The sequence below is a fragment of the Vombatus ursinus genome, unplaced genomic scaffold, assembly GCF_900497805.2.
Source record: "Vombatus ursinus unplaced genomic scaffold, bare-nosed wombat genome assembly UNPS02005459.1, whole genome shotgun sequence".
Taxonomy (NCBI): domain Eukaryota; kingdom Metazoa; phylum Chordata; class Mammalia; order Diprotodontia; family Vombatidae; genus Vombatus; species Vombatus ursinus.
The window spans coordinates 669,869-689,868 of NW_020945237.1; the positions used below are offsets into that span (position 1 = coordinate 669,869).

Genomic DNA, 20,000 nt, shown 5'->3' on the forward strand with positions numbered 1-20,000 from the left:
AAAGAAAGAAAGAAAGAAAGAAAGAAAGAAAGAAAGAAAGAAAGAAAATGAAGGGCAAACTCGCTGGTGTGTGTTTGTGTATGTATATACATCTGATTATGTGCATGTGAGAATGGGAAATCACTTCCTCTTACTATGAACATATCTAGGGCTTGAGATGGAGGAAAGAGAAATCAGATTTGTTCATTTTCCTCGCTCATTTCTTTTTCTTTTAATTTTTTTTTGAGGGTAGAGGAAGGAAGGAAAGAAGATGGGATGTGAAAACAATTTCTGCCTCTAATTTTCCCTCCACAATGTTCGTAGATCTAAATCTTCAAGGGACCTTAGAAGTCATTGAGTCCAATCTCTTCCATTTTTCAGATGAGGAAACTGAGGACTGGAGAGTGAGAATGACTTTTCCCAGGTTACATGGGTAGTAAACAGCAAAGCTGGGATTCAGATCCAGGTCTGGTGACGCCAAGCTCAACAACGCTTTCCACTGGGTGACACTACCTCATCCTGTAGGGGAAAGTTAGGACTACCCAACAAAGAACGCTGTTTCCTCTTAACTTCTGACTATTCTTACTCTGTTCCTAAAGGCAGAATAGCTACCATTTTTCTAGGAGTAAAGGAGACACGAGGCAACAGAGACCAGACGAGATTAACTGACCCTGCTTGGTTTCACTGACCTGGTTCGATGCCCTCAGAGCCATCCGCCTCATACCGTGGTCAGGAGGAAGAGGATTTAACTGCATCCTTTTCCATTCTAATTCAAGGCTTTGCCATTTTTGCTGTAAAGCCCTCCCACAGGGAAGAACAGGATGTAATGAGATTACATTAAAAAGAAGAAAAGAAAAATTGAGCTCCCACTAGTAAATCTCAGGAGTAAAAACATCCAGGCTCTTGTATATTGGATTTGGGCATCTCCGTGAAATGGATGCCCTCGGCACATGCCGAATCTATTGCAGGTCCCTAGAAGTTACCGACATAACAAGTGTACGTTGATGTTTCCTAAAAGCACTGATCCAATATTGTTGTTTTGCAATATTCAGGATCAGAGTCAATAAAGAGGATTTTTTCCCCTTCTTTCTATACTCTTAGGCAAACAACCTTCCAAAAGCCATTGCTGCCGCCCATACCTTCCTTCTGAAGCACCCCAATGATGAAATGATGCTGAGAAATATGGCCTATTACAAGAGCATGCCTGGTGCTGAGGACTACATTAAAGACTTGGAAACCAAATCCTATGAGGTAGGTTCAGGTTTCTCTCTCTCTCTCTCTCTCTCTCTCTCATTTTTTTTTCTTTTTGGCTTTGTGTCCCCACGACCTCCCACAGAGTCAGTCTCATGGAAAGAACTTGATCCATTTTGCGGATTGATTTCATTGGTTGATGGGAAAACAGCATGGTAGCATGGAAAGAGTATCCCCTCTGAAGTCAGGGGACCCGGGTTAGGACCCCACCTCTGACCCTAATTATCTCAGTGTGACCTTGGGCAATTCACTTAAACATCTTGGTGCCCAGCTTTCTTATCTGTAAAAGAAGATAGTTGGTTTAGACGGTCTCTGAGATCTTTCCAATTCCAGAGCCGAGGCCCTGGATCTTGGTATAGCAAATGACACTTGTGGTGATAAAATAGCTTTTCACATTACAAGGGCAATGAATGGGATTTTCAAAGATTTAAAAAATATAAGAATTATCTGTGATTTTGCCTTTTGTAAAGATCAATCAATTGATCAATAAACACTTATTAAATACCTGCTGTGTACCAGGTACTGTGCTAAGCTCTGGGGATATAAGATAAGGCAAAAAAAAATGGTCCCTGTCCTCAAGGAGCTTACAATCTAATGGGGGAGACAAAATGTAAATAAATCTATACAAATACATATGTACGTATATGCATATACATACATACACATACATACATGCACACACACACATATGACTAAGTAGATAAGTTCTACAGAAATACTTTAGGCACATATACAAGTTAAGTGACTCACCCAGGGTCACATAGCTAATAATGGTCGGAATTGAACTAAGTCTTCCCCATTCCAAGCCCAGCACTCTACTTATTATGCTCCCCTGGCTTGATTTCAAAAATAATATTTTGTGAACATTAAAAAAGAAGTGCACAGCATTGTTGATAAACACGAGGATAGTGATTTTAAAAATCACCTTTTGTGGAAATATTTTTACTTTAATCTCTTTTTTTTCCTAGGTCTATAATGAAAGGGCATATAATAGATTAATATTTGGTTATTTTAAATGAAAATTTATAAAGTGAATGTGGGGGAAGCTAGGTGGTACGGTGGATAGAGTACTGGCCTTAGAGTCAGGAGGACCTGAGTTCAAATCTGGCCTCAGACACTTGACACTTACTAGCTTTGTGACCCTGGGAAAGTTACTTACCCCACACTGCCTCACTGCCCCCCTCCCCCCCCAAAAAAGTGAATGTGAAAAATGTTTCTGTCTAGTTCCATGGTTTTTGTTCTATATTAAAATCTTGCATTTCTGAATTTTAATCTACAAGAAAGCTCTAGAAATGAATGTTTCTGATATCCTCTAGTACTAACAGCTACCATTTCTGTATTGCTTTAAGATTTGCAAAGTGCCTTGCATATGTTATCTCTTTTGGTCTTCACTCAACCCTATGAAGTAGGTGCTGTTATTATCTGAATTTTTCAGATGAGGAAACAGGCTGAGAGAGACTAAGTCACTTGGTCTGATTTGAATTCAGACCTTCCTGACTCCTGGCTCAGCACTCCATCCACCAGTACTGGTGGGGTCTGGGAAGAGGGAGACAGATAAATGTCTCACAAGGCTTCACTCAGTCCCCAACTGGAATAGTGTCAGCCTCGGGGGCGGGAAGACCTTGTTGGAATCCCACTTCTTGTTCAGAGAGAATAGCAGCATCTGCAGTTTCTACCTCACAGAGTTGTTATGACTCTCACATCGGCTGGCAGGTATAAAATGCCCTGCAAGCTCCGAAGTGCTGTAGAAATGTCAGTTATTGTCATTTCTCTTCTTGCCGTTTCATCTGGGCATCTTTGTTCTGTCCCCAGCTACAGTCATAGATGAATGTAGCTGGCAGTGATAACATCATATGGGGTTACAACTCTTCAATCTAAGCTTAAAAAATAAACCCCTCCATCTTAAAATGAGCTTGGAAATCCAGAAGAAAAAGAAGCCTCTTTGGGGTAGTGGATCTGGACTCAAGTTCTGCCTTTGACACATAATGGCCAGGTGGCCCTATATGAGCAAAGCCATTAGAACAAATTGCCTTACCTCTCAGTGGCCTGGGCAACTCTCTAAGACCAGAAAGTGGTCATCTGCCTGGGTAGAGGGCGTTTCCTACCTTCATATGAAACCACAGGTCCAACCTCTATCCCTTATCCCTAGTAGTTGATTAACTCAAGGTGAGCTGTGTTTTAGGAGAGCTAAGAAACTGGGACTGTCTATGTGCAATTGTTCATAAGATGATTGCACAGGTAGCTAAGGGAGGCCCCTGCCTGCCGCTGGAGGATGTCAGCTGGGTCTCCTTTCCTTCCAGAACCTCTTCATCAGAGCCGTGCGGGCATACAATGGAGAGAACTGGAGGACGTCCATTACCGACATGGAATTGGCGCTTCCTGATTTCTTCAAGGCCTTCTATGAATGTCTGGCCGCCTGTGAAGGCTCCAGGGAGATCAAGGATTTCAAAGACTTTTATCCCTCCATAGCAGGTTGGCACCGGGCTGTCACTTAAAATTAACAAGGGCACTTTGTTGGGGGAGAGGGGCGGGGATTGGTGTCAGGGGTCAGTGGAAGGGCTGGCTTGGGAGCAGGTGGGCCATGGGAACTAGAAAGACCTTCAGAAACATGGTAGATGATAGAACAGGGCTCCTGAAGTGAGTGCTCAGAGGCAAGGGCAAACATCAGGGGCATGGGGAAACACACGGGAGGCGAAGATCCCCACAAGCTGGCAGTCAGCATCAAGGAGGCCTGGGGCTGGGCAACAGGTAAAGCAGGCCATCAGGAGGGCCTAATGGTAGTTAGGGGGTAGAGCTTGGCACCTTAGGCAGGGAGAAATAAGAGTGTGGGATCAAGAATTCCTGAAGGAATAAGAACAAGGCCCCAAGAAAGGAACTTGGACCCTAAGAAACAAACCAGGCACCCAGTCACTAGTATTGAGGTGCAAGGTGAGTCTATTAGCAAGCATTTATTAAGTGCCTACTATGTGCCATGAACTCTATTGAACTTTGGGGAAAAGACAGCCCCTGCTCTCAATAAGCTCAAAGTCTAATGGGGAACAACTATGTATAGACAAGCTATACATAAATTGGAGAAAATCCACAGAGGGAAGACATTGGCGTTCTTGCAGAAGGTGGGATTTTAGTGGGCACTTGAAGGAAGACCAGAAGGCAGAGACAAAGAGGAGGGAGAGACTTCGAGGCATGGAGGACGGCCAGTGACAATGCCCAGAGTCCAGAGATGGAGTTTCTTAGGTAAGGAACATCGAGGAGGCCAGTGTCACTGGATCCCAGAGTCTGTAAAGGGGAATAAGGCACAAAATGACTAGAAATGTAAGGAGAGTCCAGGTTATGAAGGGCTTTGAAGGCCAAACAGAGAATTTTCTATTTGATCCCAGAGGTGACAGAGAAGTCACTGGAGTTGATTGACCAGGGGGTACTGCCCCACTAGAGCATTCCCTCTGATTTGTTATTAATACATTAATTACCCTTCTCTGTGTCTGATTGCTCAACAAGTCCAGGTGACTTTTACCAGCATTCAGCCTCCATCTTGTTCATGAGACATTTTGTCCTAAACCATGCTGCAATCCAGGTCTAACTGATGTTCTCTTTGTAGTAATTCTTTCAAAAAAGAGGAAATGAGGTTAGTGTAGGGTGACAGCTTGATAACTTGATTCTGGTTTTTAGTGGCCATTTCCTTCTTTTTAAAAATATGTCAAATTTATTTACTTTACAGAATGAAAAGCAAAGCACCTTCATGGCAGATAGCTTGGAAAAAAATTTTTCTGGATCTTCCCCAATTCTTTTCTAGTCTATAAAATGTTTGCCAACCCTTCCTCTACTGTGGATGCCTTTTACTTCACCTTCTCCCATCCCTTGGTCTTTTTTCTTGCCATCCCATATGCCCTGAATGAACACTCTTCTTTCATTGCATTACCATTTTTCAAAATCATTCCTAGACTTAAGTCTACCAATGATTCTCTGGGCCACAAACTCTTTAAATGAAATTCTTTATCAGATTTCTGTTTTCTTTTAATACTAACCCAATTTCTTTTGGGCCTGTGACAGTTGTTGTCAATGTGGTAGTTTGATTTTATAATAGGAACTTACATATGATGATAATAATAATAATAATAGCATTTACTTAGGGCTTTAAGATTTACAAAGCTCTTTGCATATGCTATCTCATCTGATTCTCACAACAACCATGGGAGGTAAATAGCATTATTATCCCCATTTTATAGATAAAGAAACTGAGACTGAGTGAGGTGAAGTGACTTCCTCAGATAACCTAGCTAGTAAGTGACTGAGTCAGGATTCAAACTCAGGTCATCTTGATTGCAAATCCAGTACTTTATGTGTCCACTGTGGCTTCAAGGAGGAGATGGTATTAAAAAAATCATATCCTTTGAGCCAATAATCCTGGTATTCTAAGTATTCAAAATACATATTATGGATGACAGACACTAAATGTGCTATTAAGAAAAGGAGAGGCAGCATTGTAGAGGCAGAGAGAGCTAGCCTAGGAATCAGGAATAGCCAGGTTCAACTCTGCTTTTGGCACATACTGTCTGTGTCACCTTGTAAGTCCTTTAACCTGTAAGGCAACTCCCTAAGACTAGACTGCAGAAGACGTTCTAACCTGCACTGGGGGAGGGAATTTCCTCGCTGGAAGCTCCCTATATCAATGAAAGGTCAGATCGAGTCTGAAACAAACAAACAAACACAAAAAGATCTACTTGAAAATACCAATAGCGATGATGTTTGTAATAACAGAAACCTGGAGTGAGTTTGGTTGAACAATAAATAGAAATAAATAGAAAGATAATATCAATTTTATAGATATCTATAGCTATATAATATAGAAATATAATATAGATAGATATCTATAGCTATATAATATAGAAATATAATACAGATTTTATTGATAATATAGAAATATAAATAGAAAATAAATAGGAATCTGACTGGAGAAGCAGGATGGGGGAGTGCAATGAGCGCTAGTCTTACAATCAGAGGACCTGAGGATGAGTCACAGCTCCAATACGTACCATCTATGTGACCCTGGGCAAGTCTTCTTGACCTCTCTGTGCCTCAGTTTCTTCATCTGTAAAATAATGATTCCATTCCCTATTTGGAAGGACCTCAAAGTTCATCTAATCCAACCTCTTTCATTTTACAAATGAGGAAACTAAGGCTCAGAGATTGAATGTCTTACCCAAGGCCACACGAGGTAAGCAAGTGTCAGAATTGTGAAGAAAGCGCTTTGTAAACCTTAAAGTTCTATGTAAATGTAAGCTATTATTAATAAACTTTAATCAAAGAGAGAGAGGCAGCATAATGCTTGAGGGAGGGGGCTGGGAGGTTTACTAAAGTCAGCAAAAACTGATTTCAAGTTTTTCCTCTCACACATACTTGTGTGACTCTAGGCGAATCACTTCTGAGTTGTAGAACAGACAGAAGGAATTTTCATACCAACGCTTCTCTAAAATGGCGGCCAGGTGGTACAGTGGATAGAATAGTAGGCTTAGAGTCAGGAAGACTTGAGTTCAAAACCCACCTCAGACACTTGCTAGCTGTGTGACCCAGGGCAAGTCACTTAAGTTCAGTCTGCCTCAATTTCAACTGTAAAATGGGTATATTAACAGCACCCCCACCCACCCACCCACCCAGGGCTGTTGTGGGAATCAAGTGAAATAATAATTGTAAAGTTCTTAGCACAGTATCTGGCATATAGTAGGTGTTTAATAAATGTTTATTCTCTTCCCTTTGTCTCAGGTGATGAAATCACAAATCTGGATTAAAAAACAAAACAAAATAAGAACACCCTGAATCTCCTACAGTTATGCCCTTTTCTGCCACTGGTTAACCAACTCCCACTTATTAGTTCCAGTGAGTAGCATTATAGGGCACATTGAGGACAGCCAGAGCCTAGAGACAAGACATACCTGTTGGTATTGGGCTGGCACCAGTACTGGATAATAGGAGAGATTCAGGATTGGTGAGTAAGGCGTCGTCATTGGAGCATTTCTTTCTGTAGGCATTAATTAGCTAATCAGGAATTCAGGTTGCTACATAGTTAGCATCACTGAGGCCCAACAGTCAACAGCAATTGATGTATTGGCAGACAGACTACATTATCAGGGTAGTTTGTCAGTGAGTGGAGGCCAGACCCAGGCAGCCAACTGACCAGCGTCAAGGAATGTCAAGCAACAGACAGCAGTCAGGTGTCCTGGCAGGACTCAACATATTTGGGTAGAGGAAATGAGGCACAGCCCTGGCCGTCAGGCAGGAAATCTTAGCAATAAATGGCAAAGACTTCAGTATGGGGGCTGGGATTTGTGGAAAAGGCTGTAGGCCTTGTAAGACAGGTGAAATCAAGGCAGCAAGGTACCATGGAAAGAGCAATGAATCCTGGAATAAGAAAACCGTCAGAGCGGTATTGTGTTGAAAAAATGGTTGACTGTGTCTGACATTGTTTGTGTTTTTCTAGACCATTATATTGAAGTTCTGGAGTGCAAACTGAAGTGTGAAGAGAACCTCACCCCTGTCATCGGGGGTTACCCTGTGGAAAAGTTTGTGGCCACCATGTATCATTATTTGCAGTTTGCATATTATAAGTGTGAGTTATTGATTTCTCTCTAAAGATGGGATTTTTGCTGAAGTACATCTTTCCCAGAATTCTTTGGGCACCATCATGCTAGCATCTTTTACAGGCCCTGGGTGATGTCTTTTCTTTTCTTTTTTTAAATTATTTTTAAAAAATAGTTTTTATTGTTTGTTATTTTGAACTTCACAGACATCAAGACACATGAGTATTTCCATATACAAGGAACAAAAAAAGATCATTGCATGTGAATCTCTATGACAATATTCTCCTGGTTCTGCTCATTTCAATTTGCATCAATTCATGTAAATCTTTCCAGGTTGTTTTTTTTTTTTTCCTGAAAGCATCTTGCTCATTACTTCTTATAGCATAATAGTAGGTGATGTCTTTTCTGTTTTTGTTTTTTTGGGGTTTTTTTTTTTTTAGCTAGGCAATGGGGTTAAGTGACTTGCCCACAGTCACACAGTTAGTAAGTGTTATGTGTCTGAGGCTGGATTTGAACTCAGGTCCTCCTGAATCCAGGGCCGGTGCTCTATCCACTGGTGATGTCTTTTCTTATAATGACTGAGGCTCCTGTCACATTGGAAAGGCTTTATCCCTTGGGCTGAAATGAAAACTTCATAAATTTGGCAACAATTCAGTCCCACAAATGGAGAGGTGGCATGGTGTAGGGGATAGAGGACTGGGTTTGGAATTTGACTTTCAGTCCTGCCTCAGATGATTATTAACTGTGTGATCTTTCATAAGTCATTCATCTCTCAGTCTCCATTTCCCCACCTATAAAATGGGGATGATAATAGCACCCACTTCATAGGATTGTTATGAGGATAAAGAGACTGTATACACATATGTGTGTATAATATAAATACACATAAATAGCCATAGGGTTGTTATGAGGATAGAATGAGATTATATACATATGTGTATAAATATAAGTTCATATAAATAGCCACAGGTTTACTATGAGGATAAAATGAGATTATATACACATATATAATAGTATGTATTATATATTTATTTGTATTATGTAAATATTACATGTATTATATGTGTTAATATATAATCAAATATTGTATATAATATTATATATTATAGTAGTATATATTATACACAAATATGTATGTATAAATATAAATATCCACATGGTTGTTATGAGGATAAAATGAGATTATATACACATAAATATATGTAAATATAAATGTGCACATATACACTATATACATGTCCATATATAAACTCATGGCCATATATACATTTGTGTGTGTATATGTATATATAATATGATATAATAATATATTATATATTATAGCAGTATATGTTATACATAATAGTATATATTATACACATATGTGTGTACAAATATAAACACATATAAATATCCACATGGCTGTTATGAGGATAAAATGAGATTATATATGCATAAATATATATAAATATAAGTGTGCATGTATATGCTATACACATGTCTATATATATGTTTGTGTGTATATGTATATATAATATGATATAATATTATTATATATTATATAATTATATATTATAGCAGTATATATTATACATAATAGTATATATTATATACATATGTGTATACAAATATAAATACATATAAATATCCACATGGTTCTTATGAGGATATAATGAGATTATATATACACACACACACACGTATATATATAATATAAATGTACATGTATATACTATACACATGCCCATCTATACATTTATGTGTGTGTGTATGTGGAGATATATATATATATCTTACCATACACGTATCATAAACATGTGAGAGTGAGCCTCAAAGACAGAAAGTCCTAGCTCTGACTGGCTGTGTGACCCCTGGACAAATTATTTCACTTTCCTACAGTTTAGACAGTTTTATACAGCTACCGATTGCAGAGAAGTTTCTTCACTGTGGAGTTCTGCGTCCCAGTGAAATCAAGGCTCTAACTCCCATCCTGATGCTGGCCTCGATGATCTCTCCATCTCCTTCCAGCCCTAAACCTGTGTCCTATCTAGAGTGGTTGGCCGCAGCCACAGAGTTGAAGATGATCTTTCTGACCATATTGGCGCAGATGATAAGATTTGAGGGGAAGATACCTTGGAAACTATGTATTCCAACCCCTACATTTTCTACTGGAGGAAGATGAGGCCCAGAGATGGGAAACAAATTGCCCAAAGTCACAGAGAGAACAAAAAAAGATACGGCTCATTGTGACCTGACTCCAGATTCAGGCCCGTTTCCCCTATGTACTCCATGCTTCCCCATTTATGGGAGGTGGTTTATGTGGGAATTTGGACTGGCACTTGTGCCCTGAATTCTTTGAAGTGGGGAGCTGTCTGTAGAGCACTCACATTTGAACATTCCAAACGCTGAGCTAGCCCCTCCGACTGGGTCACAGAAGCCCGGAGGGCGTAATATGACCACAAAGTGGGATCCAAACTATTCTGCAAATGCGACGGTATCCTGCTACTTCTTTTCCTCCTTCACATGCCCTGCCAGCATACGTGTACCCTCATGCTCTAACCGAATTCTAAGAGCAGGAGATGAAGCTTGGAGTAGGGGAAGGAGTGCTGTCTAAGCAGCCTAGAGAACTGTATTCCAATGGTGGGTCCGCCATGATGGAGCCAGCTGTGTGAAATCAGGCTAGTCACTTCTCTCATGATCTCAGTTTCCTCACGTGCAAAATAGCGGTCTTGGGCTAGGTGCCTTCCGTCTATAAAACAGTTTTTTTCCAAATTTCTCCTCTAGTGGAACTTCCAAGGAGCTTCCCAGTGGTGCTGGCTGATTCTTTTAGCTTTGTTTGTGTTTTTCAGAAAGTCTTTCCTTTAATGTTTTTAAGGTATCACAGTGCCTGGAACATAGTAAGCACTTAATAAATGCTTGTTGACTTGTTGACCACCAGCTGTGGATTTAGGAATCCTATGCTCCTGATTCTGTAAGAATACAGTCATTTTATCAAACTACCACTAGATGGCACAAGTCACACATCCAAATGGATATTTTTGGTATGCTGATGCCATTCAGGGAACCTAGTTTTCATAACTGGTAAGACAGAATGCTAAATATGCCCCATCCAGAACTGGTGCCCCTTCACCCTTTTTCTCACCCCTAATTTCCTTTCAATACTGGCTTAGGTCTGCTCCAACGCTGTAAGGGCGTTGGTCAGATTTCTTGCGTTTTGAAGCCTACTGGTCAGGATGACTCATTCCAGAGTTCAGGTCACTGGAGGCTAGGAGCAGGCTTAATTTAGTCTAGACAATCTAACCACACCCTGCAGTAGTGTAGAGTACCTGAGCCACCCCAGCCTTCTAGAGCCTCTTGGAACTAAGCATAGATAATTCAAGGTCTAAAGGAACATTTTCAGACCCAGTCTGGGTCAGGCCTGCATTGCTGGCACAATCTAGCATCAGGGAATAGCTGAGGTAAGGGTGAAGGGAAGGGAACAAGCGTTTATTAAGCATCTCCTGTGTGCCAAGCACTATGCTAAGTGCTTTACAAATATCAGCTCATTTGATCATCACAGCTCTAGGAGGTATACCCATTTTACAGTTGAGGAAACTGAGGCAGCCAGCAGTTGAGTGACTTGCTTAGGGTCACAAGGTAAGGGGCCATTTGTCCAGGGGCATTTTCCTTGACAAGTGAACGCAGCAGTGGTATTTCCATTACCTTTAAATTTTTTTTTAGCCGTTTCAATTATCCTAAAAAAGGAGTTTTATTGATATCTTTTGTGTTTACATCATATTCATTTCTAGATCTCCTCCTTTCCTCTCTACTACCCAGCAAGCCTTCCTTTTGTAATAAAGATTGAAAAAAAACCCTCAACACTCAACCATTCAGCAAAACTACTACATTTGACATTACATGCAACATTCCACACCATAATCTCTCCCTTCTCAAAGGAAAGAGGTGCATTCTCTCATCTCTTTGAGGCTAAGACTGGTTATTATATTACATAATATAATTTGGTTTTGAGGGCTTTTTTATTCCTTTTTACATTTGTTGTAGTCATTTCATGTATTGTTTTCTTACGTGATTCTGCTTACTTATGTTCATCTGTTCATACATCTTCTCGTTTCTCAGAATTTCTTACATTGCTTTATAGGATGCAATATTATTCTATGATATTCATGCACCATAGTTATCCATTCTCCAACTGGTGGGTGCCCACTTTCCACTTTGTTTTTCTACTTCTTTGCTACCACAAAAAGTACTGCCATGAATATTTAGGTGCCCATGGGACCTTTATTTCTGTCTTTTACCTCCTTGGAGTTCCATATGTGGCACTAAGATCTCTGGATTTAGGAGTATGGAGATTTTAGTCACTTTTTTTCCCACATAATTCCAAATCATTTTCCAGAATGGCTAAACTAATTCACAGCCTCACTAATAGAATAACAGTGTACCTGTCTTCCTGCAGAGCCTCCAACACTGACCACTTCAGTCCTTGTCATTATTGCCACTTTTTTGGATGGAATGTGAAACAAAGTTGATTCACATTTCTCTTATTATTAGTGATTTGGAGTCAGCTTTCAAGGGGTTGTGAATTGTTTGCAATTTTGAAAAAGTGCTTGCTCACATCCTTTGGCCACTCATTGAATGGGGAACAAATAGCTCTTGATCTTATATATTCTATTAATTCTGTGTATGTCTCAGGTAGCAATCTTTATCAGAGATATTTGAGCCAAAGATTTTTACCCAATCTGTAACTTTTTTTAATCTGAGCAAAATTTATTTTGTTTGTGCAAAAGGTACTTCCTTTTTCCAACATTGACCTCAGATCCTGCATCAGGTACTCACTTTTTATGGAATTTACTTGGCCCAATACTGTTTCTAGTTCTAAATACCCAATGACAGGTTTTCCAAATCAGAGACCATCCAGTAAGACATGTCAGATTTTCCATAAATCCATCCTAATTTTTCAAGGCCTTTAGGAAACTGTTCTCCATCTCTAATGAAATATGACCTTCTAGATTATTTTTCTTCCCATTTTTCTCCTCCCCATCCAATCCAGTGAATGACATGAAGAATGCTGTTCCCTGTGTTGCCAGCTATATGCTCTTTGATCAGAAAGATGAAGTCATGAAACAGAATCTGGTTTACTATGAGTACCACAGAGACAAGTGGGGCCTCACAGATGAGCATTTCCAGCCCAGACCAGTAAGTTTGTAAAAAAAAAAATTTTGAGTAAATTTTTTTTTGTCTTTTGTTTTTACCTTATCTACATTTCCCTTCCTCCTCCCAGAGAGCCATTCTTTGTAAAACAAAGAAAAAAGAGTCTGGGGGAGGGTTCACTAAGTTATATACTAAAAAAAAATTGATGTATGTCATGTACCTGTAGCCCTTCATTTCTGCAAAGAAGCCAAGTTAGTGCCTTCTCATCTCTTGCCTTTGGGGCCATGCTTGATCAGGTAATTAAGTTTAATGAGCATATTACTTGCGAATTATTTTCCCATCCCCTCCCCTTCTATGTAGCACCTACTATGTGCCAAAGCACTTTACAAATACTATCTCATTTGATCTTTTCAACAACCCTGGGAGGTCGGTGCTATTATAATCTTCATTCAAGGAAATTGAGGCAGGCAGAGGTCAAATGATTTGCCCAGGGTCACACAGCTAGTAAGAATTCAGGTCTTAATGACTCTAGACCTAGCATTTTGTCCATTGTGCTAGTATCTGACTGTAGTTTTCTATCCATGAAAAACAAACAAACAAACAAACAAAAATAACTAAAAATAGGGGTGAGGGTAGAGAACAGCATGTAGTTAATGGAAGATTTTGAGCACTGGGTTAGATACTATGCTCCTCACCCTGTCTCTACAAACTCAACTCTATAATATAGCTTCCATATTCCAAATAGACTAATATATCTGTGATTCTTTTTTTTTTAAGTATGTAACTTTTATTTTAATTTTTCTTAATTAAAAAAGTACTGCCTTCCTTGCTTCCCAGCCTCTTGTCATTTGGGGGAAAAAAAAGGAAAAGAAAAATAAAACTTTTGTCATGAATAAGCAGTCATTTTAAATTTCATTTTCTTTTTCAGTTAACAAACATGTACTTTCTCTCCCTTCTACTCCTCCAACTAAAAGAAAAAAAAAGATAAACAAATATACAGAGTCAAGCCAAACAAATTTCTGCTTGGCCACGTCCAAAAATCATGTCTCATTCAGATTATGTCTGCACAGGCAAAGGGAAACCTATTGTTTGCAAATGCAGAACGAACCCTGTTCCAAGGCACCTTCGGTTGCTTCTGGGCTTAGAGCTGATGAGAGTGAACTTCCCCCAGAACACAAAACAACCACGGTCCAAGGCTTTCTTTAGGAAAAGTTCCAGTCTTTTCACGATCGAACAAGTAAAGAATTTCAGTTGATGGTGTTGGGGGTTATTTGCAGTGGAAATCTTTGTTTGATCAAAGAAGATGTCTTTGAAGAAACAATACAGCCCAGTGTCCTCGTCCCCAAAAGAGAGAAGTGTGTGACCATCGGGCCAGAACCTCTTCAATGAATGCTTGTCATTTTTATGCTACTTGGCAGTATTCTCAAGGAAGAACTGTCTCTCTGAGTTAAAACAGTGGCTTTTTGCCCAAGGATCATACCAGCCACTGGCCTTAGCCTCCAGTCTTCTCTCTTTCCCGATATACAGACGAGCCTCATTGGTTCCCTGTTAAATCTGACTGTCCTTGATCAGTGCAACTCACTAGGCAGCTCTGATCTTCAGTTTCCTCATCTGTAAAACAGATGTAATATGCCTACTATGTGCCCTGTAAAATAGAAATAATAATACCTGCAGTAACTGCTACCCAGGGTTATTGTAAGGGGCAAATGATATAACTTATGCAGAGTGCTGTGACAGACAGTCTTAAATGATACTTAATGCTTAATACAATTACTGACCACATTTGTTTCTTTTTTTTTCTCCTCTATGTTCATGTGTCCTGTTTTTTCTATATTCTTTTCTTTTCTCTCTTCTTCTTTACATTTCTACCCTCATTTCTTTCTTCCTCACCTGTGCCTCAGACCTGCATATTGGCTCCTGGTGGTGCTCAAGGTTAAAGTACAGGCACATAGTAGGTGCTTAGTAAGTCCTTATTGATTGATTGATGAAACAAAGGCCATGACAAAGCAACAAACATATCATCAACATTCAAATTTTCTGTGTCTAGATACTATAAATGACTTTAGGAATTATATATCCTTACTGCTTTGTCTACCCTTTTTTTCTCCATTGGAAAAAGGCATTGAAGGCAGTTAGATGGCACAGTGGATAGAGAGTACTGGACATAGAGTCAGGAAGACTTGCATTTAAATCTTGCTTCAGACACTTATTGTGTGACTTTGGGCAAGTCATTTAACCTCAGCTTGTCTCAGTTTACTCAACTGTAAAATGGAGACTGCAAGAGCACCTACCTTCCAGGGGTTTGTTGTGAGTAGGAAGCAAAATATTTGTAAAGTGTTTAGCACAGTGCCTGGCGTGTAGTGGGTGCTTAATAAATGCTTATTTCCTTGTTCCTTTCTCTTGATCTATCTTTGACAACTTGTCCTGGATTGGAGACCAGATTGCTTAATAGCAATTATTATTCAATTATTATTTATGCAGAGCTGTAGAATTTTAGAAGTCATTTAGTTCAGACTCTTCCCCGTATCTGAGCATCCTAAATATATGACCCTCCAACTTTTGTTTAAATACTTGTGATGATGGGAGATTCACTACTTTATGAGGTAACACATTCCATTTTGCGGTACTTCTAATTGTTGTAAAGATCTTCCTTATGTAGAATGAGAATCTGTTTCTATTTGTCCTCGTCCCATTCCTTGGAGCAGCAGCAACATAAAAGATGAAATCAGAGGCTCAGTGTCAGAGCTAGAAGGGGCCTTAAAAGTCATCTAGTCTAACTCAATCATTTGACAGATCAAGCTATTCAATGACATGCATTTATTAAGTGCTTACTGTTTACTTTACACTGTGCTAGGCAATGGGGACACACCGTACAAACAATGAGAAAATCCCTGCTGGCAAGTAGATTACATTCTAATGGAAACACAAGTCCATACATAAGTACATACAGAATGCTGTTGTTGAGAATACCGCTCTCAGTCATATCTAGCTCTTCATGACCCCATTTGGAGTTTTCTTGGCACAGACACTGGAGTGGTTTGCTATTTCCTTCTCCAGCTCATTTTACAGATGAGGAAACTGAGGCAAATAGAGTGAAGTGACTTGCCTAGAGTCATACAGCTGGTAAAATCTGAGGCCAGATTTGAACTCAGGTTTTCCTGACTCCAGGCCCAGTGCTCTATCTACCACACCACCCAGCTGCCCTATATATACTGCTGTAATATAGGATAATTCCTATATAGAGAATACGTGTATAGAAAATAAGTGTAAGTAATTAATTGCAATAGATTTAAGTAGAAGATCACTTAGGAGGGAGCACGCCAGCAGCTGAGGGGATCAGGAAAGGCTTCATGTAGAAGGTGATGTTTGAGCTACGGCTGGAAGGAAGATGGCATTTATATCCCCAGGGCTTAGCCCCTGGAACACAGTTGATAATTGTCATCACCAACATCTTCCCACTATGTTCTCTCTTTCTTCCCCAACAGGAAGCCGTTCAGTACTTTAATGTAACAACAATCCAAAAGGAACTCTATGAGTTTGCTAAGGAAAACATAATGGATGATGATGAGGTGAGTTTTCAGTTCTGTTCAAGTCGACTAAAACATTTATTACGCACCTACTTTGTGCTTAAGTCTTGGATCAATATAAAGTTTAGTAAAGCTATGGGTTCCTGTCCTCATGGTGCTTACATTTGATTAGGGGTTGTAGTACAAGTAAGTATAACATACCCTGCTCCAGGAACCTTTTCATCCTGTAAGATCACATCAATCAATCACAACTCATCAGGATCCTCTGGACAGCTAATCAGAGACCTCTGATTGGAGACTCCCCAAACCTCCATTTAAAGAGGGCACCCAGCCCAGTCATCTCTTCATTTCCCACCTGGCTCCTTTGGAGTTCTCCATCAGGTCTCTATCAGGTCCCCACCTCTCTCTTTTTCAGCTTCATTCTATGTGCTGTGTTCTCTCATTAGATTATGCATTCCTTGAGGGCAGGGACTGTCTATTGTATTTTTGTATTTTTTTGTATTGTTGTTCATTTATTTGCAGTTGTGTCTGACTCCCCATGACCCCATTTGGGATTTTCTTGGCAGAGGTACTGGAGTGGTTTGCCATTCTTTCTCCAGCTCATTTTATAGATAAGGAAACTGAGGCAAACAGAGTTAAGTGACTTGCCCAGGGTCACATAGTGAGTAAGTGTCTAAGGCCAGATTTGAATGTAGGAAAATTAGTCTTCCTGACTTCAAGCCCTTCACCCTGTTCACTGTACCACTTAGTTGCCCTCGGCACATAGAAGGTGACTAGTAAATGTTTATTAACTGACTGATGACAAATAATATATAAGAACATGCCGAATGAGATCTCAAAATGTATAAGGGCAAGGGGAGGGGACCAGGAAGGGTGCTCCTTATTGACTAGCAGGACCAAGGAGACTTGATATAAGACGCAGACTTTGAGATGGAGCACGAACCATGAGTAGGAATTCCACAGGTGACAGATTTAGGTAAATGGAAAGAAAGTTATTCCAGGTGTGAAAAACAGCATAAACAAAGGTACAGAGATGGAGGACTGGGGTGTATATATAGTGGACTACAGGTAGTCCACTTTGTCTGAAAAAAGCCATATGGGATAAGGTGAGAGAGATAGAGTTATGAGGGGTGGTAGAGAGCCTCAAATGCTAGCCTAAGGAGTTGGAAGTGTATTCAAAAGTCACTCATCTAGCATTTACTAAGCACCTACTATGGGCTAGGCACTGTGCCAAATAATGGAAATACAAGTAGGAAAAAGAAAGACAGTCCCTAGGATACAATGAAAAGCATAAAATAAGAACTAAGGAGCCATAGAAAAGTTTGGAATTGAGGAGGGAAATGAGCAGGAATGACTTCCAAAAGGAAGAGAGGTATAGTACCTCTGCTGTAGCAGCAGTGTGAGTAATGAACTGAAGGGGAAAGAAACCAATGAAGCAAGCATGGCTGTTGGTGAGGGAGGTGGTAATACGGAAGAGGGCTTGCATTAGCTATGTAGCCACAGCCAGATTGCATAATCTTCCAGACATGAGTTTCCTCATCTGTGAAACGGAGATAATGCTTGCACTGCCCATCTCACAGGGTGATGAGGAAAAATGTTTTACAAATATGAGTTACCGAAAGGAATTATTTTCCCATTTGATTAAAGTGACTGCAATGCTGAATTCTCCCTATGTATGAAAAGTGCAGAAATCAGGGGTTTATGAGCATTTTTATGGAAGGATAATCTTAGTACAAAAAAGGACAATTGTAAGAAATGGGAACTAAGGCTAAACATTTCCCCAGAGGGAAGATCTGTGGTTTCCTCAGAATGTGAAACTGCATGTTGAGAGGGATACACAGATCACACTCTATATCATCTTTTTTATTTTCTCAAACAGTAAATTTAAAATATTTGTGGTTGTTCAGTCATTTCAGTCATGTCCGACTGCCTGTGACCTGTTTCCTTGGCAAAGACACTAGAGTGGTTTGCCATTTCCTACTTCAGCTCATTTTACAGATGAGGAAACTGAGGCAAACTGGGTTAAGTGACTTGCCCAGGGTCACTTGCGAGTAAGTGTTTGAGGCTAGATTTGAACTCAGGAAAATGAGTCTTCCTAACTTCAGACCTGGTACTCTATCCACGGCACCACTTAGCTGCCCTGAATTTTAAATTACCATAGCATTTTAAAGATGTTCAGATAGTTTATTTCCTTCCCTTTTTCTGTGAGCTTGAACCATTGTCTTTTCTTCTGTAAATTGTGTTCAGTGCTCCTTAGCCATTCTAGAGCATTTCTTGAAATTTGGGGTTAGGTGACTCCTGTGAGGTGAGCTTGCTCCCCCTTCCACATTTGTTGAAAAAGACCATAGAGCAGGAGAATTGGAATAGACTTAGTGGTTATCATGTCCAGTCTCCTTCATTTTACAGCTGAGGAAATCGAGGCCCAGAGAAGTTATATGATTCACTCAAGGTCACATAGGCAGCAAGTGACAAAGGCAAGATTGAAAGCCAGGTCTGTTGATGCTGTATTTAGGACTCTTTTCAGCATATCCTCCTGAAGGCTTTACATTATTAAGAGCACTGTGTGAGGTTCTGGGAGAAATACAGAGTGTAGATAAGACACAATTCTTTTCCTTCATGGGTAACTATATGCTGAACAAAAAAGATTAATATTGTACTTTGTATTTTAGGCACAAGGGTGCCAGAAACAATTTAATTTAATTTAACATTAACCTAATATTCAAGCCATTTTTGGCTTAGAGATGTTAGTCAGTAAATGTTAAGTACCTACTGTGCGCCAGGTACTGTGAAGTACTGGGAACATAAAGAAAGGTAAAAAAGACAGTCGCAGTTCTCAAGGAGTTCAAAGTCTAATGGAAGGAAATGGAGGGGAAGGCTTTCCTGACTCCAGGTTCAATTCTTGATACACTATTGCACTCAGCTGCCTCGGCTACTCCTTTGTTCTTCCCACTAGGCAGCACTACCTTAATTCTATGGTATGGCTTTCAGTGAATAGGAGAAAGATAAGATGGTCTCTTTAAAGAGCTGTAGGGTCAAATGAAGGAGAGATTTGCTTGTTTGTTTGGATTTCTTTTTGCTTTTGTGAGTGCTTTTCCCATGACAAAGGAGACCTGTTTCTATATTTGAAGGCAGAAAGAAAGGATTTGGCAGACAAGGAAAAAAATAGATTGAAGATGCTAGTGATACATTTTCACAAAGAATTACCGAATTTCAGATCCGGAAGGGACCTCAGCAACCCATCCTTTCTTAAACTAGAATCCCCACCACATTATCTCTATCAAGTGATCATCTGGTCATTGCACAAGGACCTTCACAAAGGAGATTCCATCACCTCCCCAGGCAGCTCATTCCACTTTCATATGACTCTTATTGTTAGGAAGTTTTCCCTGACGTCAGGCCTAAATCTTCCTCTCATCAGCTTTTACTCACTGTTCCTGGTTCTACCTTCTGGGGTCAAGCAGGACAAATCACCCCATACTCTGTAACTAAGACCTGCTTGTTTAGTCCGTGTAAATCTGGCCCACAAAAGGTTAGGACTTCACTG

At 40.0% G+C, this 20,000-nt stretch overlaps 1 protein-coding gene across 1 annotated transcript in view; it reads left to right on the plus strand.

Annotated features, from left to right (window-relative positions):
• The window catches only part of CRTAP (cartilage associated protein), a 74,134-nt gene that overhangs the window by 37,658 nt on the left and 16,476 nt on the right, over positions 1-20,000 (plus strand). Inside the window, exons 2-6 of the mRNA XM_027847946.1 lie at positions 1,081-1,230; positions 3,531-3,702; positions 7,703-7,831; positions 12,829-12,974; positions 16,415-16,498. Coding sequence (XP_027703747.1) covers positions 1,081-1,230; positions 3,531-3,702; positions 7,703-7,831; positions 12,829-12,974; positions 16,415-16,498 — 681 coding nt within the window. The remainder of the gene's footprint in view (positions 1-1,080; positions 1,231-3,530; positions 3,703-7,702; positions 7,832-12,828; positions 12,975-16,414; positions 16,499-20,000) is intronic.